We start from the raw sequence: 23,725 nt of genomic DNA on the forward strand, positions 1-23,725 counted from the left end.
CATAGGATACCATCTTACTTGACCTACCTGCTGCCTTTGACACTGTTGACCATCCCCTTCTCCTATGGTCTCTCAGCTCTCTTGGTCTCTGTGACACTGCCCTCTCCTGGATTCACTCTTATCTCTCTAACAGATCTTTCTCCATCTCTTTTGCTGGTGACTCCTCCTCTCTATTGCTCCTGTCTGTTGGAGTACCTCAAGGCTCCATTCTGGGTCCTCTACTCTTCTCTATTTACACTTCTTCACTGGGTAAACTTATTAACAGCTATGGCCTCAGCTATCACCTCTATGCTGATGATACCCAGATCTACCTTTCCACCCCTGCACTCTCCCCTTCTGTCAACTCTCACATCAGTGACTGCTTATCTGGCATTTCCTCCTGAATGGCCTCTCACCACCTAAAAATAAATATGTCCAAGACCGAACTACTTCTAATTCCCCCCTCTAACTCTACTCCAGTTTCTAATTTTTCAATCACTGTTGGTGGCACCACTATCTCCCCATCACCCCAAGTACGCTGCCTCGGAGCAACGCTTGACTCAAATCTGTCCTTCATTCCCTACATCCAACTGCTCTCTTCATCCTGCTTCAACCACCTACGCAATATCTCCAAAATGCGTCCATTTCTGATTGCTGAAACTACTAAACAGCTAGTCCACTCCATGATAATTTCCAGACTTGACTACTGTAACAACTTACTAACTGGCCTCCCTCTCTCCCTCCTCTCTCCCCTCCAATTCATCCTAAATTCATCTGCCAGGCTAATCCACCTCTCTCGATGCTCTGTTTCTGCTACACCTCTCTGTGAGTACCTTCACTGGCTCCCCATTCACAACAGAGTTAAATTCAAAATTCTCACCCTGACCTACTAAGCCCTCACCAATGCTGCCCCACCCTACCTGTCCTCACTCATCAACAAATATACTCCTGCCCATCCCCTAAGATCCAACAACGACCTGCTTCTTGCATCCTTTACCATCACCTCCTCTCATGCTAGATTACAGGACTACTCTCGTGCGGCACCAACCCTCTGGAACGCACTTCCCCATGCTGTCAGAATTGCCCCTAACCTCTCCTCCTTTAAACGTTCCCTAAAGACCTTTATGTTCAGGGAAGCTTATCACCAGACTTATTAAACTAACTTCACTTAACTAACAGTTGCCCTCTATCTCCTCACTAATATCATTCTCACCTCTGCAGTCTCCACCTCCTGTTTCCCATCTTCCTACCCATCTAGCTTGTAAGTTCCCACGGGAACAGGGCCCTCAATTCCCCCTGTATTTGTCTGTAAAATTTTGTTTTTTATCGTATTGTTTCTCCATTGTACTGTTATCCTTGTACCCATGGACAGCGCTGCAAAATCTGTCGGCGCTTTACAAATAAAGAATAATAATAATAAAATAACAAAACAGTCTATATAATAGAAGTAAAGATGTTTAAAATGATACACTCTATCTGGATAATGAAAGAAAAATGTTATGTCTCATGTCCCTTTAATGTCCCTTAGCTCTGCTCAACCTATGGAGTACTCATTTTTGAATATAATAAACTAATCATTCAATTATCTGAACATTTATATATACAAATGTTTTATTTTCACTTCAAAATGGAGATAGATGATCAACAAATGAAGTAAACAGAAATTATTAAATCTGTGAATTTTAATGTTATTGGTCCCGGAATCTGTGTAATATATTACATTTGTCATTGCACACTGCACAGGAAAATGGTATCTCCTTGCCTATGTGTATTGTTAGAGTAATATAAAGCTTATACATATATTTATAAAAACAAAAAAAAGATAATAATTATTAATGACTATAGTTTGAGTAACTTACCTGTCCACTGCTATGGCCACCAAAGTAAAAACAGATGCAGATACGGAGATCCCTTGCACCATACCACTTAGCTTACACACTGTGTTACCAAATGGCCATCCTGTGGGGTAAAATTACATTTCATGAGTAAAATATTATTATGCACAATTACATTTTCCTTATAATTTTTTAAGCACCAATAAAACACTGATAAGGGATAGCCATATTGTTATACATTTTGTCAGCGATTACTCCTCTGAAGTTAATTTTGTTCACAGCCAGATATGCATGCACATTAAAAGGTACACTATACACCACATGACAGTGACGTGCTGTCATAGGAGGCAGGTGAGGCAGCACCTCACCTGTCCTATCTGTGTAATTACACCTTATTTAATTGATAAAAAAAAAATATATAATTTTTTTTGTGGGTAACTATTTTCGGGTGCCCCCCTACCCCCCCCCCCCACACCCTGCGCTCATGGCTGTGCTGCATAATTATTGATTTAAAATCCTAATCAAATATATACACATTGCGCAAGTAGGCAGAGGCTGTGAGCCCTACCGTTGTGCAATGTGTATGTATTTGTTTATATGGGCTGGCGGAGAGTGAGACTGCCACCCAGTGGCTGCTGGCAAAAGTCTCTGAGTCCTCTTTGCGGCCCATACCTCTCCCAATGGAGGCTGGTCTATACCAGCCTCGGGAGCCCTGCCTGCCCCATCAGCCAATCAGCGCCGTGGTCCCAGGGGTGGGACATACTGGTGCGGCAGGCGGGAGACTGAGATGCGGCATGACATCAAGGCGGCAGGCGCAGAGGGAGACTGAGATGCGGCGCACGCTGTCAAATGTTCATTGCTCACTGAGACACACTGAGCTGAGGACGACAGCTGTGAACTTGAAGAACTGAATGAGCCGGTGAGAGGTTGAGAGCCGAGGTCTTGTGTCTCCCTCCACCGTGACTGCAGCAGCCCTGAGCCAGCCACGCACAGCCACCGGGTCCGTCCGTTGCACTCGCAGTGCGCACTCAGTGTCAGGCTGTCAGCAGGAGTGAGACCGGCGTGGTGACAGTTCAGTGATGACCAGGTCAGTGAGAGGCTGAGCTGCTGCAGCTGCCATGCTGTACTTTCCCCCGGGGCTCGGCAATCCAGCAGCATGACCCAGAACACCAGCCCCTAAATAACTATCTGGAGTGTCTGAGAGTCTCATATTAAAGTATTGATGTGATGTGTCATTATGAAAAACATGACTATGCCAACTTCATTTTTTGTTCTCCAGCATCCATGGGATTACTAGAAATAAAGGGAGAGCCTGGGCAGGCTTATTGAGAAAATATGGCTACAGCAGTACAGCTGTTTATCAAGGGTGGTGGTGATTATACTGCAGGCACGGTCATCACCTCTTGGGCTGAGGGCTCATGTCATGACCAAGTTCATATTTAATAAGACAGAGAGTGCCTAGAGGACTGCATCTATTTTTTTTGGTTTGCCATCCAAATCTCTGCCTGCCTTGTAATATCCATAGTATTTTTTTATTTAATTAGCAAGAAAAACAAATAGCTAAGTTGACAATAAATAGTTACAGGGGATTCTCAAAGGGGCTTTTTGAGAATCCCCTGTAACTATTTATTGTCAAGCTATTTGTGTTTCTTGCTAATTAAATAAAAAAAAATACTATGGATATTACAAGGCAGGCAGAGATTTGGAAGGCAAACCAAAAAAAGAGCAATCCTCTAGGGACTCTCTGTCTTATTAAATATGAACTTGGTCATGACATGGGCCCTCAGCCCAAGAGGTGATGACTGTGCACAGTGCAAATTATGCTGTCAAGATGGGTGACCTAATCACATACAAACACACTTGTTTGAATAATATTTTTTTTCTCTTGGAATTCCTATCTAGACTGTGTTTATGTCTATATATAGTTACATAAATACATACAGTACACACACATGCTCCACACAAAAACAACAAACCGGAAAGTGTTTAGGCTTTTTTTATTTAAAATATATTAATTATTCATTTTCTACATCTGGGATATATTCAGCAAATAATATGAGTTTATACAAATTCTATTGGACTTGAGTCTTTATTAAAAGTGGCCAAAAGTATACTTGTTTTCTATTTCTTTTTTTTCCAGTCATATACTGTCTTAAACAATGAACTTTTTTAACTGAGTTTAGATAATGTAAGACTAGAATATTTTTATGTCTAAGTTGATCTTCACCTACACAATTTCTGCTCTATTGGCATACTGAGAGGTAGTTCAGGCAGCAGTTGATATATTTATATGTATTCCAAATATCTTTTACCTAAATGCTGTTTTAAAGATTGTGCTGTATTCCCACTGGGAAAATGTGATTTTTCATTTTGAATGATTAGTATTCCTTTATGAACCGCAATACAATTTAACAGCAGTTTATAATAGTGCTTTGAAGGGTCCAATAAAATAATAGAAACAAGTGGTTGACAAGAAATAAAAACTATTAAAATGATTTTGCACTGTTTCCTCCATTTCAGTGTGTTCATAATGTGATCCATTTAACCTGATGGATTGGATTAAAATGGAAATGGCTTTTTTTTTCTGTTGAAACCACAACCTGTACTTCAAAATTCCAAAATGCACATTTCTATTTTACTTTTATTATTATGTACTGCATTATTTAGGTATCCTTTGTTGAAGAGCATACCTAAGTGGGATGTGCATGTGTGTTTCTTGAGCACCGTATTGCAGCAGCTGTGTTGGCAGTATTGATAACTTGTTCTTTGTGTACAATTTGTATGGTAAATTATTTCTATTTTTACAATACAGTAGTGAGTAGAGAAGAGATTGTGTATCATTCTAATTGCTTAGTAACTGGTACTGTGCCACAGAATTGTGTGTGTGTGTCAGTGTGCAGAGTATGTGTGCTTTATTCTCCAGGTAATCAACACATGTCAGATGAACTAGTGCTTTAGTTTCTCAACCATGGTCCTCAAGTACCCTCAACAGGCCAGGTTTTCATTAAAGCTGAACCAGTGCACAGGTGAAGTAATCAGCTGATCAGTAACACAGTGGATACCAACTTGCTCTCACCCATCAGCTGATTACTTCACCTGTGCACTGGTTCAGCTATAATTAAAACCTGCGGTTCTTCTCTTCATTCATCAACACAGGGACACGCAGATCCACCGCATCAAACCTACAAGATGCCGGAAGAAGTTCATCATGGAGAGGAGGAGGTGGAGACTTTCACCTTCTAGGCTGAGATCGCCCAGCTCATGTCCCTTATTATAAACACTTTCTATTCTAACAAGGAAATTTTTCTGCGAGAGCTGATCTCCAATGCTTCCGATGCCCTTGATAAGATCAGATATGAAAGCCTTACTGACCCATCTAAACTGGACAGCGGCAAGGATCTGAAGATTGATGTCATCCCCAATCGCCTGGAACGTACTCTTACATTGGTGGACACTGGCATTGGTATGACTAAAGCTGACCTAATCAACAACCTTGGAACTATTGCTAAGTCTGGAACCAAGGCTTTCATGGAGGCTCTGCAGGCCGGTGCAGATATCTCCATGATTGGGAAGTTTGGCGTGGGCTTCTATTCTGCTTACCTGGTAGCAGAAAAGGTTGTGGTGATCACTAAACACAATGATGATGAACAGTACATCTGGGAGTCCTCAGCTGGTAGATCCTTCACTGTCCGCACAGACTATGGTGAACCCATTGGCAGAGGGACCAGGGTCATTCTGCACCTTAAGGAAGATCAGACTGAATATTTGGAGGAAAAACGCGTCAAGGAGGTGGTGAAGAAACATTCCCAGTTCATCGGGTACCCAATCACACTCTATCTAGAGAAGGAGCGAGAGAAGGAGATCAGCGATGATGAAGCTGAGGAGGAGAAAGAGGAAGAGAAAAAGGATGAGGAGCAGGAGGGAGGCGAGGACAAGCCTAAGATAGAGGATGTGGGCTCAGATGATGAAGAGGAAAGCAAAGACAAAAAGAAAAAGACTAAGAAGATCAAGGAGAAATACATTGACCAGGAAGAACTGAACAAGACCAAACCAATCTGGACTCGCAATCCTGATGACATTGGCCAGGAGGAGTATGGAGAGTTCTACAAGAGCCTTACAAATGACTGGGAGGATCATCTAGCAGTAAAGCACTTCTCAGTTGAGGGCCAGCTGGAGTTACGCGCATTGCTGTTCATCCCACGCCGAGCTCCCTTCGACCTCTTAGAAAATAAGAAAAAGAAGAATAACATTAAGCTATATGTACGCAGGGTGTTCATCATGGACAGCTGTGACGAGCTGATACCAGAGTACCTGAACTTTATCCGTGGTGTGGTAGACTCTGAGGACCTTCCCCTGAACATCTCTCGAGAGATGCTGCAGCAGAGCAAGATCCTGAAGGTCATCCGCAAGAACATTGTGAAGAAGTGTATGGACTATGGAGCTGTTCTCTGAGCTGGCTGAGGACAAAGAAAACTACAAGAAATTTTATGAAGCTTTCTCCAAAAACCTCAAGCTTGGGATCCATGAAGACTCCACCAACAGGAAGAGGCTGTCTGAGCTCCTGCGTTAGCACACCTCCCAAACTGGAGATGAAATGGCTTCCCTGACAGAATATGTGTCACGCATGAAGGAGAACCAGAAGAGCATCTACTACATAACTGGTGAGAGCAAGGAGCAAGTTGCCAACTCTGCATTTGTGGAGCGTGTCAGGAAGCGCGGGTTTGAGGTGGTGTACATGACCGAGCCAATCAATGAATACTGTGTGCAGCAGCTGAAGGAATTTGATGGGAAGACTCTTGTGTCTGTCACAAAGGAAGGGCTGGAGCTGCCAGAAGACGAAGATGAGAAGAAGAAAATGGAAGAGAACAAAAACAAGTTTGACAGCCTGTGTAAGCTGATGAAGGAGATCTTGGACAAGAAGGTTGAGAAGGTTACCATTTCCAACCATCTTGTGTCCTCCCCATGCTGCATTGTTACCAGTACGTATGGCTGGACTGCAAACATGGAGCGTATCATGAAGGCACAGGCTCTGAGGGACAACTCAACCATGGGTTACATGATGGCAAAGAAGCACCTGGAGATCAATCCCGAGCACCCAATTGTGGAGACTCTGCGGCAGAAGGCAGATGCAGATAAGAATGACAAAGCCGTGATGGACCTGGTTGTTCTGCTGTTTGAGACTGCTTTGCTGTCCTCTGGCTTCTCTCTGGACGATCCACAGACTCACTCAAACCGCATCTATCGGATGATCAAGTTGGGTCTGGGCATTGATGAAGATGAGACCGCAGTAGAAGAAACCACACCATCTGTCACAGAAGACATTCCTCCACTTGAGGGTGATGAGGATGCATCCCGCATGGAGGAAGTAGATTAACTTTTTGGACTCATAACCCCCCTTCTCTGCTCCTTCCCTCTACAGCCCTGTGTCTGCAACTCCTTTGGCAGGGAGGTGTTCAGGCTGTAAAGCCCTCCTGGCATGAACTGTAAATATTACAGCGTTTAATTTTCCTGCTTGCTCATTTGGCAGTTAATGTGTTAACAGATCCTTCCCCTTAAATGCAGGGAATTACCAGATGTCTCTGCTGTTTATTTAACCCTTCCTTTCATGTCTCGGCCCTCTTGGTCTTATGCGGTTACCATGGGTATGATGCGCCAAGAGGTGTAACCCTTGCCTGGTTGGAGTTTCCTGCCTGGAAAGGGTTAAAGGGACAGTTAACACCAGAATTTTTGTTGTTTTAAAAGATAGATAATCCCTTTATTACCCATTCCCCAGTTTTGCATAACCAACACAGTTATAATAATACACTTTTTACCTCTGTGATTAACTTGTATCTAAGCATCTTCTGACAAACCCCTGATCACATGACATTTTATTTATTATCTATTGACTTTCATTTTAGCCAATTAGTGCAGTGTCTGCCACAATCCACAGGCATGCTTACAATGTTATCTATAGGATTTACCTGAACTAGCTCTCCCCTGATGTGAAAAGCAAATACAAAGCATGTGATTAGAGGCGGCCTTCAAGGGCTTAGAAATTATCATATGAGCCTTCCTAGGTCTAGCTTTTAACTAAGAATACCAAAAGAACAAAGAAAAATTGGTGATAAAAGTAAATTGGAAAGTTGTTTAAAATGACATGCCCTATTTGAAACATGAAAGTTTTTTTTGGACTTGACTGTCCCTTTAAGTTTGTTCTTCCGTTCAGGAAGTTTTTAATATCCTCCAGAATAAAATGCTGTTATCTGAAAAGTAACGCTGTGTTGTGCTGCCTGTGAGATTTTCTTTTCATGGTTGTAAAATGGCAATGTTATGCAAAAATAAAGACCTTTTTTTGTACACTGAAAAAAAGGAAATTTGTGTACAGTTCTGGAGACCATGGGGCATATTTATCAAAGTGCGAAAGGACAATACAATGTAATGTATCATGTCTGCTGAACATCAATAAATGCCGACAGCATACGCTGTCGGCATCTATCATTGCACAAGCAGTTTACCAGAACTGCTTGTGCAATATCGTTCCCTGTAGATTCGCAGCCAATCGGCCGCTAGCAGAGGGTGTCAATCAACCCGAAAATATTCCATCGGGTGTATTTCTGTACACCACCTCAGATCAGGTAGACAAGTTATGGAGCAGCAGTCTTTAACCGCTGCTTCATAACTTCTGTTTCCGGCGAGCCTGAAGGAGCCATTCGGAACTGATAATTCGGCCCCTTCAACTCACCTCTTATGCTAAAAATAATAATATTCTCCTGGCCCTATTTTCTACTGATGCCAAAAAAGCCTTTGGGTTAATTTCAGTCATAAATTTATGAATATGGGTTTCTCGCATTATACAATGGCTAAGGTCTAAGTGAAGGGATTACTGTCTGATAAATTTCATATTAACATTGGTACACGAATAGAATGGGGTGCCCCATATCTCCAGTACTCTTTAGCTTGTCTATCAAGATTTTAGTCCATAAAGTAAGGAGAGACCCACAGATACCAGGATCACTTTGGGTGGCTCAGAGAATAAACTGGAAATGTATGTGGACTAAATTCTCTTGACTCTTACTAACACTGAAAATCACTCCATTCAGAGTTTGATAATTTGGCCCCCATATCTCCCGAAGGATATTAATAAACTAGAAACTGTCCAAAGAAGGGCTACTAAAATGGTACATAGTTTAAAATATAAAACGTACAACGAAAGACTCTATGTAATAAATATGTATAGTTTAGAGGAGGTGACATGATGCAAACCTTCAAATATATGAAGGAACTTAATTAAATAGAAGCTGAGGGCGCGATCCGATATATGGCGCAGGTTTCAGAGCAAGCGTGGAAACCTGCACCGCCCACAGTTTCACCTCGCACATCGGGCTATCACATATACAGTGCCGACAATTGCTAAAGTCGGACAAACTAGCGATGTCCAGAAATAAGCGTAAGTACAAATTTCTGGAGTCGCCAGTGACTTACGGCACTTTAGAAACTGCCACCGCCTAAAAAAACTAACTAAAGTCTTAAATCTCCCGTAACTGTCTAACACACCTCCCAAAAATAGCCCGACACGTATACCCCTCTATCCGCAATCCCCCCTCTCACTCCTAACAATAAATGTATTAACCCCTAGACCGACAACCCCCCACAACGCAATAAGCCTAATTATTAACCCCTAAACCGCCATAGCCCACACCGCAATAAACCTATCCTAGTATTAACCCCTAAACCACTGCTCCCGGACCCCGCCGCCACCTACATTAAATGTATTACCCCCTAATCTGACCCCCCTACACCGTCGCCACCTATATTAACTATATTACCCCCTAATCTGAGCCCCCTACACCGCCGCCACCTATATTAACTATATTACCCCCTAATCTGAGCCCCCTACACCGCCACCTATATTAACTATATTACCCCCTAATCTGAGCCCCCTACACAGCCGCCAACTATATTAACTATATTAACCCCTAATCTGAGCCCCCTACACCGCCGCCACCTATATTAACTATATTACCCCCTAATCTGAGCACCCTACACCACCGCCACCTATATTAACTATATTACCCCCTAATCTTTAGGGAGTTACGGGGCTCCAATACTCAGCATAAGGCTTACTATGCCTGCATTTTGTGGCAAGGTGAAAATGGAGTAAGAATTCTCCATTTTTGCCACGTAAGTCCTTACACTGTATATTGGATACCAAACTGCGCAGCTTTTCTATACCAGTCTATGGGCCAAAAAACTACGGCTGAAGGGTGAAATATACGAGCATAACTTCTATGTTACGCCGTATATAGGATACCAAACCAGGACAAAATTTGGCGTCGCCGGCTTTTGCGGGCGACACTGCATATCGGATCGGGCCCTGAAAGCATTTTCCACAAAAAAAGATATACCAAAACAAGGGGTCACAATCTGAAGATAGAGGGTAGCAGGTTCAGAAGAAATATAGAGGGTCAGATTATGAGTGGAGCGCAATTGTTTGTGCGCGAGCGATAAAGGGGTTTATTGCAGGTGTTTGCATGTGTTGGGTTATTGCTCATATTACAAGTTGAAAGTAAATGTGATCGCTTGAGCGCAATTCAAGTTCACAAAACCAAAAAAGTGTCACAAAATCCATCAAAAATCCATTACAAAGCGCACTTACATTCATAATAACACCATCTAATAAAAATGATTTTAAAAAATGATTACACAAAAAAGATATGTGCTCAAAAATAAGAGGTTTTGGATGTATGGAAAAAAGACAGGCAAAGAGCTTTAACATAGAGATACATACATAAACATCTCTAAAGATGGATATGTATGTAGTTATTTTCTCTATATTTTGTGCGTAGTGGAGGATACAAACCTTCTCCCAACTGATGAGTGGCAAAAACCACAAAACAGTCTGTCCTGGGATGGTTATGAATCACTGCACTAACCCTAGCTAAGCTTATAAGCTGTGTGAACAGCAATGCTTTGGCGTAAAGGGAATCTGCTGAAAGCAGACTTGAAGTAAAAAGGTGTGTCATTGTCAACCTAATTTGCATATCTTACCCAGAATCCTTTGCTGCATTGGAAACAATGTAATTCAGAGTTTTTCTGTGGGAAAAACAAGCTTTCTGGCCTGTCTAGATTTGTTAATGAACTACACAATTAGTTATTTTCTGTATATTTTATGTGTAGTGGAGGACCTCCCCCTAATTTTACCTCCCCGTAATTTTAAATGTTGTACACACACACATATATATGACTATATATGTTTACATATGTATTTATGTATTTATATTTGTATATATGTATTCACAGACATAGATACACATATGAACACATAATTACATATGTACACACATAAGACATATATATATATATACACACACGCATATATATATATATATATATATACACATACACATACATACATATATATATATATCGTTGGGAATAGGTTTCATCATCCACATACGAACCAAATCTTCAATATACAACATCGGCTCACGTGCACTTCTGATCATGTGATCTACGTGATCATTTGTCCTTGCTCGCTATATTATGTGGGTAAAACCATTACATCCTTCAGAGAGAGGTTAGCCAATCATAAGACAGCCATTAGATTGGCTTTAGATAAGGGCACCTCGGATCAGCCAGTGGCATGCCACTTTGTTCAAGCCGGACATTCCATCTCTACATTGAGGACTATTCTAATTGACCACGTACCAAAGAGTAGACGTGGGGGTGATCGAGCCAAGGCTCTGCTAAAAATGGAATCTCGTTGGATCTATCGACTTGACACTATAACACCCAAAGGCTTAAATATGTCCATTGATTACAGCTGCTTCTATAAATGACTGTGGGTTTCCTTTCATCTGATTATGGATGTTTTTACCATACCCTAGATACACGTTGCAAAATTTTGTAAATATGTTTAGTTATTTCTCTAGTGGCCACTATATGTGTATAAATGTCATATTTTAATCTAATTTACAGTTAAGTCCTGATCGGACTATATTAGGGGCTATATTTAGCTCATTGTTTACTAGTAAATTACTTATGCATTAAATATACTGGTGGCTAACTAAAAATATGGCTGTTTTGTTTTAATATTAGTTTCACTAACTGATCATATGCAATTTAATTTGTGTGCAACCTGTATACAGGTTGTTTAGCTCCGTCATTCACTAGATATATGCCTGTTGGCATATAGCAATGTCTTTGATAGATTTTATGTGTATATCATAGTGGGCAATGCGCAGTGTTGTCTTGATGCCTATTTGTTGGTGTAGGTGGTGGTTATATATTACCTTTGTTACTGCAGTGTTTTTCCGCTGACCTTTTGTTTATGGTATCCATGACAACCAGCTTAGACGCCATGATGACACTGAGCACGCAAGCGCTATTACGTCATTTACGCATGCGCAGTTGCGAGATATATGCTATTGAGTTTCCATGGACACGCATTGCTGTTTGCGGTCCATGCCCGACATTGTGATACACAGCTGATTTGTTTATCTTTGTATTTGGCGGTTTTCTGTGTTGCATTTTGATTGGTGGGTGGGGGTATTTAAGGGTTTATTTGTGTGTGTTGTTTGATGCCTGACTTATTCTTATGAACTGCTGCATGTGATCAAAGCTCCAGTGGGAGCTGAAACGTTATGCTACTTTTGCATTAAAGGAAGGTGTGTTGTTCTAAATCTCGTGTGCTGGCTTTCTTTGCGAGGGACTACAGGGATCATCACCAGGTCTTGTCCTTATGTAATACACATTATTATACAGGGAGTGCAGAATTATTAGGCAAATGAGTATTTTGACCACATCATCCTCTTTATGCATGTTGTCTTACTCCAAGCTGTATAGGCTCGAAAGCCTACTACCAATTAAGCATATTAGGTGACGTGCATCTCTGTAATGAGAAGGGGTGTGGTCTAATGACATCAACACCCTATATCAGGTGTGCATAATTATTAGGCAACTTCCTTTCCTTTGGCAAAATGGGTCAAAAGAAGGACTTGACAGGCTCAGAAAAGTAAAAAATAGTGAGATATCTTGCAGAGGGATGCAGCACTCTTAAAATTGCAAAGCTTCTGAAGCGTGATCATCGAACAATCAAGTGTTTCATTCAAAATAGTCAACAGGGTCGCAAGAAGCGTGTGGAAAAACCAAGGCGCAAAATAACTGCCCATGAACTGAGAAAAGTCAAGCGTGCAGCTGCCAAGATGCCACTTGCCACCAGTTTGGCCATATTTCAGAGCTGCAACATCACTGGAGTGCCCAAAAGCACAAGGTGTGCAATACTCAGAGACATCGCCAAGGTAAGAAAGGCTGAAAGACGACCACCACTGAACAAGACACACAAGCTGAAACGTCAAGACTGGGCCAAGAAATATCTCAAGACTGATTTTTCTAAGGTTTTATGGACTGATGAAATGAGAGTGAGTCTTGATGGGCCAGATGGATGGGCCCGTGGCTGGATTGGTAAAGGGCAGAGAGCTCCAGTCCGACTCAGACGCCAGCAAGGTGGAGGTGGAGTACTGGTTTGGGCTGGTATCATCAAAGATGAGCTTGTGGGGCCATTTCGGGTTGAGGATGGAGTCAAGCTCAACTCCCAGTCCTACTGCCAGTTTCTGGAAGACACCTTCTTCAAGCAGTGGTACAGGAAGAAGTCTGCATCCTTCAAGAAAAACATGATTTTCATACAGGACAATGCTCCATCACACGCGTCCAAGTACTCCACAGCGTGGCTGGCAAGAAAGGGTATAAAAGAAGAAAATCTAATGACGTGGCCTCCTTGTTCACCTGATCTGAACCCCATTGAGAACCTGTGGTCCATCATCAAATGTGAGATTTACAAGGAGGGAAAACAGTACACCTCTCTGAACAGTGTCTGGGAGGCTGTGGTTGCTGCTGCACGCAATGTTGATGTTGAACAGATCAAAACACTGACAGAATCCATGGATGGCAGGCTTTTGAGAGTCCTTGCAAAGAAAGGTGGCTATATTGGTCACTGATTTGTTTTTGTTTTGTTTTTGAATGTCAGAAATGTATATTTGTGAATGTTGAGATGTTATATAATTATGCACAGTAATAGTCACATGCACACACAGATATCCCCCTAAAATAGCTATAACTAAAAACAAACTAAAAACTACTTCCAAAACTATTCAGCTTTGATATTAATGAGTTTTTTGGGTTAATTGAGAACATGGTTGTTGTTCAATAATAAAATGAATCCTCAAAAATACAACTTGCCTAATAATTCACAAGTGCAACCCGACACAGGCAAAGACCACTGCTCCTTAACTTGTCCGCCTTGCAATCATCCCGATATGATCGGGATAATTGAGACCCCCTGCTAGCGGCCAATTGGCTGCAAATGTGCAGGGGGTGGCATTGCGCAAGCATTTCACCAGAAATGCTTGTGCAGTGTTAAATTCCAACAGCAAATCATGTCCATTTGCCCTTTATTAAATCTACCCCAAGGACTGTAAAAAAAATAAAAACTCTCTGGGACATGCATAAGGCTATCCTAAAAAAATGGTAATATGTAATATGGGTAGACTTGGTGTGCCTTTTTAGATCTTAACAACTGTCAAATTCTATTTTCTACGTTAAGCATTACCGTACATTTTTTCAGTGGCTGCATTTCTCTATTTTATTCCTTTTTTCTTTTACATTTGTTATGTAACTTTTAAGCTGGGCTAAAAATGGAAATATGTAAAGCTTCTGCTTTCTATTGTGTGAGGAAATTCAAAGTGCAATGTACATATGTCAGAAGCATGACTAATCTGTGAAAGCTCACTGCTTCTATCACAGGATACAACAAGATATTCATTTTTTGGAGTTTTTAGGGGTCTCACTTTGGGAGCTTGTATCTGTTTGGATGTTGGCGCTGTATATGCTCTTTTAAACACATGTTGTACAAAATGGAGGCGTCCAGTATAAAGATGTAGAGCTTTGCCAACTGGCTGCTGTAATGGGTTAAAATAAGAGAAAGGCTTTAAAGAGCAGGAAAAAAAGAAAAATACACTAGCATGGTGAGCAGTTTATTGTCCCTTTTAACTATTATATCAGTATCATAAGGAAGTGTTTATGAACCAATGAGTATTAGTGGACAACAAATACTGTTCTATTAGTATCTTTTTAAATTTAAAAAATGTTTATATTTTAACAAAAACAAACAAAAAATATAGGGCTAGATTACAAGTGGAGTGCCAAATTTTGCTTTCCCAACTATGATATTTGCGATCCACTTAGTAATACCAGTGCACGCAAAAGTGCGTTGGTATTACAAGTTAGCCGCAATGTGAACACAACCTCGCATTTGCATTTCATGTAAGCATTGCGCTCATGAGAGAGTGATTCCACGGGCTCCATTGGGAGTCTCGTTCTCATGCTGTGAGACACTGCATGAGAACCTTGTGCACCAAAGTGGGTAAGTCATGCAGCAATGGGCAGCAAATGTTAAATATATATGTAGATGATTATATACATATATATTTATGTGTTAATATGTGTATATACATATTAACACATAAATATATGTGCATATAAGCATATACATATATATTTAAAGGAAACACACAGTTCACCATAGACCGCAATGTAAAGGCGCTTTTCAGTGTCGTTATTTTTTCTAACACCCAAGACCCGGCACTTTTAACCCCTAAAACTGCTTTGTGCGATTGTTTTTTATTTTAAAAAGAAAATGCTACTTGCTTTTTTCATCCCTAAAAGATTCTGAAATTTGGGATGAATTTCGGGACATTTAGAAAATTAACCAGAGATCTGATCAGTGGTTTATTTTCTGAGCGCTAATTGCTACAGCAAAGTTATTTATCGAGCGCCTATAAACGGATTTGCCTGTTTATGGGCACGTGATAAATTAGCGATCCACTTGTAATCTAGCCCATTAATGTTTAAATACGCTATAAGTTGCTCTTAAAATACATTCCTGGAAAAATAAAAATATATCTGTAACCAGTTTTTCACTTGCTTGCCTATTTTTCATCCTAATAATATTTAGGTGTTGCAGCTCATGGTAAAAATAAATTATGCCTGTAGTTGACCATGCAAACGATTGAGAAACACTGCTTTAAAACATAAAAAACAAAGGCATAAACTCAGATGTAAGACCCTAAAATACTGCAATTGCAAGCAAAAGCTGTACAGGAACATTGAATCATTTGCATTGGGCGTTTTGTATTAGAACTACCATCCTTAAAGGGACATGAAACCCCCCAAAAAATCTTTCAAGATTTAGGTAGAACATACAATTTTAAACAACTTTCTGATTTACTTCTATTATTTAATTTGCTTCCTTCTCTTATTATCCTTTGCTGAAAGGTTTATCTAGGTAAGCTCAGAAGCAGCAAAGAAACTAGATTCTAGCTGCTGATTGGTGGCTGCATATATATACTAATTGTCATTGGCTAACCCATGTGTTCTGTTAGTAACTAGTAGTGCATTACTGCTCCTTCAACAAATAAAACCAAGAGAATGAAACAAATTTGATAATGGAAGCAAACTATAAAGTTGTTTAAAATTGTATGTTCTACTTAAAGTGAATGAAAATTTTGATGCTAAAGTGCCCGGTTTTTAAAACTTTGATTAAAAACAGGGGCACTTTAATTCATCAAAATTTACATTTCACTCCTGTTGTGACAAAAATCTTACCTTTTAAACTTCACTTCACAGCAGCTCCAGCTTCCTCCGGTCTCACAAGCCATTTCTGATGTCAGAAATGATTGATAGGTCATCCTCCAATCACAGCTTGCTCCCCAGGGGATTCAGAGTCTGATTCACTGCTGTGATTGGAGGAAGCCGGATGCCTCATTTTAGACCCAGGAAGAGGCTTTGAAACGGGTGGAGGAAGCTGGAGCTGCTGTGAAGATTAAAAGGTAAGTTTTTTTTTCACAACAGGAGTGAAATGAAAATTTTGATGAATTAAAGTGCCCTTGTTTTTAATCGAAGTTTTAAAATCCGGGCACTTTAGCATCAAAATTTACATTCACTTTAATTCATGAATGAAAAATGTTGGGTTTCATTTCCCTTAAGACTGACAGAATACGACATATGGTACAGCTGAGATTTTTTTTTTAAATTTAATGAACAACCATCCACAGTTGAGACTAAACAATCTTATAGTTTAAAGTAAATGTAAATTTTAATGAATGAGTGTCCGGTTTTTAAAAATACTATTAAAAACAGAGGCACTTTCATTCATTAAAATTTACATTGAAGCTTTTTCTTTTAAATACTTAGCATTTTCTTTAGGAAACCCAGATCAGCGATCCTCCGCCCGCTTCTCATGATTAGAAGAAGCCGGTTTTGTCATTGCTGTGCTTAGTACAGTGGAACTGCAGGCGGAGTATTGACGGTCTGGGTTTCCTAAAGAAAAAGGTAAATATTTTTTAAAAAGCTGCAATGTAAAGTTTAATGAATAAAAATGTGCCCCTGTTTTAATATTATTTTTAAAAACCGTGCACTCATACATTTTACTTTACATTCACTTTAAAGAGCCATTATAGTAAAAAAATCTATTAGACCATGTCATTTTAGGACTATCGACCCTAAACTAACCTGGTCAAAAAGGATGATCTTTCTGGAGTCATTCTGAAGTAATCAAGGACTGCAGACTAGTCATCAGAAGCCATCCTGAAGTATGATTCACTGTCTGTTCATGCTTATGACTTAACTAATAAGGTAGAGTACACACCTTGGCGATTAGCTTCAGCTCCTATATCCGGCTCCCTCTTGGCATTCGTACAGCCAGAAGTGTGCAAAAACCATCATTTTGGTACTATGTAATAGTCAGTGTTACAACCCATTAAAACTTGGAGAGCTTTAAAGGGACACAAAGACACTAAACCTATTTTTTTTTTTCTTTCATGATTTGGATAGAGCATGCAATTTTAAGTAGCTTTCCAATTTACTCCTATTATACATTTTTCTTCATTCTCTCTGTATCTTTATTTGAAAAGCAGGAATATAAGCTTAGGAACCAGCCCATTTTTGGTTCAGCACCTTGGTAGTGCTTGCTGATTGGGGGCTAAATGTAGCTACCAATCAGCAAGCGCTATCCAGAGTGCTAAACAAAAAATGGGCCGGTTTTTAAGCTTATGGTCCTACTTTTCCAAATAAAAATACCAAGAGAATGAAGACAAATTGTACGTCATTGTTTGGATTTCTCCTGAGCCTAATAAACTGGTCTTTTGGAATAGCCTGAACTAAGTGTTTGGGATCATCTGACTTAGCATGCAGGATAGTATTTCCTGCTGTAGGTTTCCTAAATGTACTAGTAATAAACTTGTCATCTACTGCTGTTAGTGTGAGGTCCAAAATGTTGACTGAAGTTCTATTATATATGCCAGTAAACTGTAAACCCAGTAGATTAGTGTTTAAATATTTATCAAAATCATTTGTAAGGTTATCTTTGACAATGAATAGCATATTATCTATGTAGCGGGTGTACAAAATTGTGCTGTCATATAATAAATTATGTGCTGTATCATATAAGAGGTGCTGGACCCAGGGGAACATCCAGTCTTGAGAACACTCTTTGGGACACTTTCCAATCTCACTCGCAGGGATGATAAGGCACTAGGAAAATTCACAATGGTGTAATATGTCAGTAAATGAGAGCCCAAATAATACTGTTCTCACAAGATAAGTTAAGAGTGTTCAGCCTGTTTATTGTAGATCAGTAATGCTTGTGGGATTTTCCACTATCAGACCAAAATCGGCTAGTCTTCTTATCCCGGAGTCAAGTGGAATGATAGGAAATTTTCCAGAGCAGAGAGAGAGTTTGTAAAATGAGGTAAGCAGTACCCACAGCAGGCAGGACAGTACAGTACTCAGCGGCAACAGGAAGGTAATCCAGCAGTATGGTAGTTCAGGGGTAAACCAATAGAAGGACCAGGAACAGGCATGAGTAGGCAACAAAAGGATATCCAGCAGTATAACAGTTCAGGGGTAAACCAATAGAATGATCAGACAGACAGAGTTCATCAACAGTTAAGCAATCCAGCAATGCAGAGGTTAAGGCAAGCAGAGTAGTCAAAACAGGCAGAGTTCATCAACAGTAAAGCAGTCCAGCAATTCAGGGGTTAAGGCAAGCAAAGTAGTCAAAACAGGCTGAGTTAATCAACGGTAAAGCAATTCAGGGGTTAAGGCAAGCAGAGTAGTCAAAACAGACAGAGTTCATCAATGGTAAAGCAATTCAACAATTCAGGGGTTAAGGCAAGCAGCGTAGTCAAACAGGCAGAGTTCATCAACAGTTAAGCAATCCAGCAATGCAGAGTTTAAGGCAAGCAGAGTAGTCAAACAGGCAGAGTTCATCAACAGTTAAGCAGTCCAGCAATTCAGGGGTTAAGGCAAGCAGAGTAGTCAAAACAGGCAGAGTTCAGCAACAGTGAATCAATATAGCAATTCAGTATACAGCTATACAGCACCCAGGAGCACAAGAAGTAACACCTATACTTGGACACAGGTGAGAGAGACTAAGGCCTTTACATAGGGAAGATAGGGCGAGCGGTGATGATGTCATCACCGTGCTGCAGTTACACTGCCATATTACTAGCAAAAGGAGGAGTGGGTTTGTCCATGGCAACGTCCACAGCAGAGCAGAGGAGCAGCATGACAAGATCAAGTAAACAACTCCTTCATAAAGAGTATTCACTTGTTTATTGCCCAACTTGTTTCAGAGGTGTTATGCCATCTTTCTCAAGAGCTTGAAGTTTTATAAACAATTCTGCTTGCAAAGCGGTTTAAATACACATTTTAAAACACACACCCTAATGAGTAGGGTGACCATATTGCCGCTTTAAAAAGGGACAAATATAATAAAAATACATATGTCAGGGCTGTTTTCAGGGTTGTTTAAAGAAATGTTTTGTATAAGAACCCTGACGTGTATTTTTCATATGTGTTCCTTCTTAAAGCGGCAATATGGTAAGCCTACTAATGAGGAGCATCACAAAATACTCCTAGATGGGATGTTTACAATCATCATCAAATATATCTTACAAATTGTTACATTTAAAAAACAATAATTAAAAAACACAGAATTGTATACAAACATATAGAAAAGTAAAAACAATAATTAATGTTAAATTGTTATTAACCTATAATATAACGATTTAACATTAATTATTGTTTTTTTTACTTTTCTGTATGTTTGTATACAATTCTGTCGGCTAGATTACGAGTTTTGCGTTAGCCTTAAAAAGCAGCATTGAGAGGTCCCAACGCTGCTTTTTAACGCCCGCTGGTATTACGAGTCTTGAAGGTAAAGGTGTACCGCTCACTTTTTGGCCAGACTCGAAAATACTGCAAATCCACTTACGTCTATTTCGTATTCTATTTTTTCAATGGGACTTGCATAGCGCCGGTATTACGAGTCTTCCAAAAAGTGAGCGGTACACCCTCTCCTGTTAAGCCTGGTACCGCATTTAAAAATCAGTAGTTAAGAGTTTTATGGTCTAACGCCGTAGTATAAAACTCTTAACTAAAGTGCTAAAAAGTACACTAACACCCATAAACTACCTATTAACCCCTAAACCGAGGCCCCCCACATCGCAAACACTATAATAAATATTTAACCCCTAATCTGCCGAACCAGACATCGCTGCCACTATAATAAATATATTAACCCCTAAACTGCCGCACTCCCGCCTCGCAAACATTAGTTAAATTTTATTAACCCCTAATCTGCCGTCCCTAACATCGCCACCACCTACCTACATTTATTAGCCCCTAATCTGCCGCCCCCAACATCGCCGCCCCCAACGTCGCCGCAGCTATATTAAAGTTCTTAACCCCTAAACCTTAGTCTAACCCTAACCCTAACACCCCCTAACTTAAATATAATTTAAATAAAATTACTACAATTAATTAAATAATTCCTATTTAAAACTAAATACTTACCTATAAAATAAACCATAAGATAGCTACAATATAACTAATAGTTACATTGTAGCTAGCTTAGGATTTATTTTTATTTTACAGGCAACTTTGTATTTATTTTAACTAGGTAAATAGTTATTAAATAGTTATTAACTATTTAATAGCTACCTAGTTAAAATAAAGACAAATTTACCTGTAAAATAAAACCTAACCTAAGACCTCTGCCCGTCTGGAGGACCACTTCTGCCCATCTGGAGGACCACTTCTGCCGGCTTTGTGGAAGACTTCGGCCCAATTGGGTGAAGACTTCTCAAGGTAGGGTGATCTTCAAGGGGTTAGTGTTAGGTTTTATTAAGGGTGATTGGGTGAGTATTAGAGTAGAGTTGGTTGTGTGGGTGGTGGGTTTTAAAGGGCCATAATACCCAAATGTTTAAACACTTGAAAGTGATGCAGTATAGCTGTAAAAATCTGACTAGAAAATATCACCTGAACATCTGTATGTAAAATAGAAAGATATTTTACCTCAAAAGTTCTCAGCAGCCACATCCCATTGTAAAGGATTTCTAAGCAACATATTAGTATGTCTGTCCCGGGACAGCGGAAGGGGGCGAGCTTACGTGCACTCTCATCTTATTTCCCTATTCAGTTTAAAGGAAGTTTGCTATGAAATTTCATGAGAGTTAAGTGAAATCTCATGAGATCACAGTAAAAGAGTTCACGACCTCAGCACTGCTGATGCTGATTGGCTGCTGTTCATTTCTTCATTTTTATTTTTTTTTTACCTGCAGCTGGGTTGCAGCTGAGTATAACTTTTTACACAGAACTTACTCTGCTGAGCTGAGGAAATTGTGAGGTAAAATATCTTCCTTTTTTACATAGCGATGCTCAGGTGATATTTTCCTGTCAGCTTTTTACAGTTATACTGCATCAGTTTCAAGTGATTTAGCATATGAGTATTATGTCTCTTTAATGTTGGGGGGTATTGTACTTTTTTTTACCTAGTAAAAGAGCTGATTACTTTGGGGCAATGCCCTGCAAAAGGCCCTTTTAAGGGATATTTGTACTTTAGTGTAGGGTAGGGCTTTTTTTATTTTGGATATTTTTTTTATTTTATTAGGGGGATTAGATTAGGTGTAATTAGTTTAAAAAACGTGTAATTATTTTATTATTTTCTGTAATTTAGTGGGGGGGGGGTTCGTACTTTAGATAATTTTATTTAATTGTAGTTAATTTAGGGAATTAATTTAATTGCAGTGTAGTGTTAGGTGTAATTGTAACGTAGGTTAGGTTTTATTTTACAGGTAAATTTGTCTTTATTTTAACTAGGTAGCTATTAAATAGTTAATAACTATTTAATAACTATTGTACCTAGTTAAAATAAATACAAGGTTGCCTGTAAAATAAAAATAAACCCTAAGCTAGCTACAATGTAACTATTAGTTATATTGTAGCTATCTTAGGGTTTATTTTATAGCTAAGTATTTAGTTTTAAATATAAATAATTTAGTTAATTGTAGTAATTTTATTTAGATTTATTTAAATTATATTTAAGTTAGGGGGGGTTAGGGTTAGACTTAGGTTTAGGGGTTAAGAACTTTAATATAGTGGCAGCGACGTTGGGGCGGCAGATTAGGGGTTAATAAGTGTAGGTAGGTGGCGACATTGGGGGTGGCAGAGTAGGGGTTAATAAATAAAATTTAGGGTTCGGCGATGTTGGGGCAGCAGATTAGGGGTTAATACATATAATGTAGGTTGCGGCGATGTCAGGGGCGGCAGATTAGGGGTTAATAAGTGTAAGATTAGGGGTGTTTAGACTCGGGGTTCATGTTAGGGTGTTAGGTGTAGACATAAAAAGTATTTCCCCATAGGAATCAATGGGGCTTCGTTAGGAGCTTTACGCTGCTTTTTTGCAGGTGTTAGGTTTTTTTTCAGCCGGTTCTCCCCCATTGATTCCTATGGGGAAATCGTGCACAAGCACATTTAGCCAGCTCACCGCTACCGTAAGCAGCGCTGGTATTGAGGTGAGATGTGGAGCTAAATTTTGCTCTTCGCTCACTTTTCTGCGGCTAACGCCGGGTTTGTAAAAACCCGTAATACCAGCGCTGTCTATAGGTGAGCGTGAGCATAAACTGCTCGTTAGCACCGCACCCCTCCTAACGCAAAACTCGTAATCTAGGTGTGTGTTTTTTAATGATTGTTTTTAAAATGTAACAATTTGTACAATATATTTGATGATGATTGTAAACATCCCATCTAGGAGTATTTTGTGATGCTCCTCATTAGGGGTGTGTTTTAACATGTGTATTTAAACCGTTTTGCAAGCGGAATTTTTTGTAAAACTTCAAGCTCTTGAGAAAGACGGCATAACACCGTTGAAACGCGCTGGGCAATAAACAAGTGAATACTCTTTATGAAAGTTGTTTACTCGATTTACAATAAACAGGCTGATCACTCGTAACTTATCTTGTGAGTACATTATTAATTGGGCTCTCCTTTTACTGGCATTTTACACCATTGTGAATTTTCCTAGTGCCTTATCATCTCTGCAAGGGAGATTGGAAAGTGTCCCAAAGAGTGTTCTCAAGACCGGATGTACCCCTGGGTCCAGTGCCTTTTATAAGATACAGCACAAGTTTTGATATTTTTTGGGAGAAAACTGTGAGACGACAGCTAGTATTTTAGCTATACCATATTAACTTGTTGTTTCTATCTATATAATAAATTCTGAATTTTGTAAATGTATGACAGCTCCCAAATGTTGGCGAACCACCCCTCCCATAAATCTAAATTCTATCCTATCAACTTTTGTGATCCTTACATCAATGCTTATCAACAAGCAGTACAAAAAAAGATATATTAGAATTAAAACTAAAATAGTCTTCTTTGTTTTATAATCTCACGCTGGGAGAAAAGTCCCAAAAATTTTGCAATATAATCTGGAGATTGTAATAAAAAATTCTGATAAGGACGGCAGTGTTGTTATTATGAACAACATAGAGGCTTATCGACAACTGTTAGATACTAAAACATATCATGAG

The 23,725-nt window shown here is 39.7% G+C and overlaps 1 protein-coding gene and 1 pseudogene across 1 annotated transcript in view; one reads left to right on the plus strand and one right to left on the minus strand.

Annotated features, from left to right (window-relative positions):
• Positions 1 to 23,725, minus strand: part of NPFFR2 (neuropeptide FF receptor 2) — a 206,227-nt gene that overhangs the window by 105,110 nt on the left and 77,392 nt on the right. Inside the window, exon 2 of the mRNA XM_053703331.1 lies at positions 1,839 to 1,938. Coding sequence (XP_053559306.1) covers positions 1,839 to 1,938 — 100 coding nt within the window. The remainder of the gene's footprint in view (positions 1 to 1,838; positions 1,939 to 23,725) is intronic.
• On the plus strand, positions 5,004 to 7,500 carry LOC128649846 (heat shock cognate protein HSP 90-beta-like; annotated as a pseudogene).

Source organism: Bombina bombina, chromosome 2 (assembly GCF_027579735.1).
Source record: "Bombina bombina isolate aBomBom1 chromosome 2, aBomBom1.pri, whole genome shotgun sequence".
Lineage (NCBI taxonomy): Eukaryota > Metazoa > Chordata > Amphibia > Anura > Bombinatoridae > Bombina > Bombina bombina.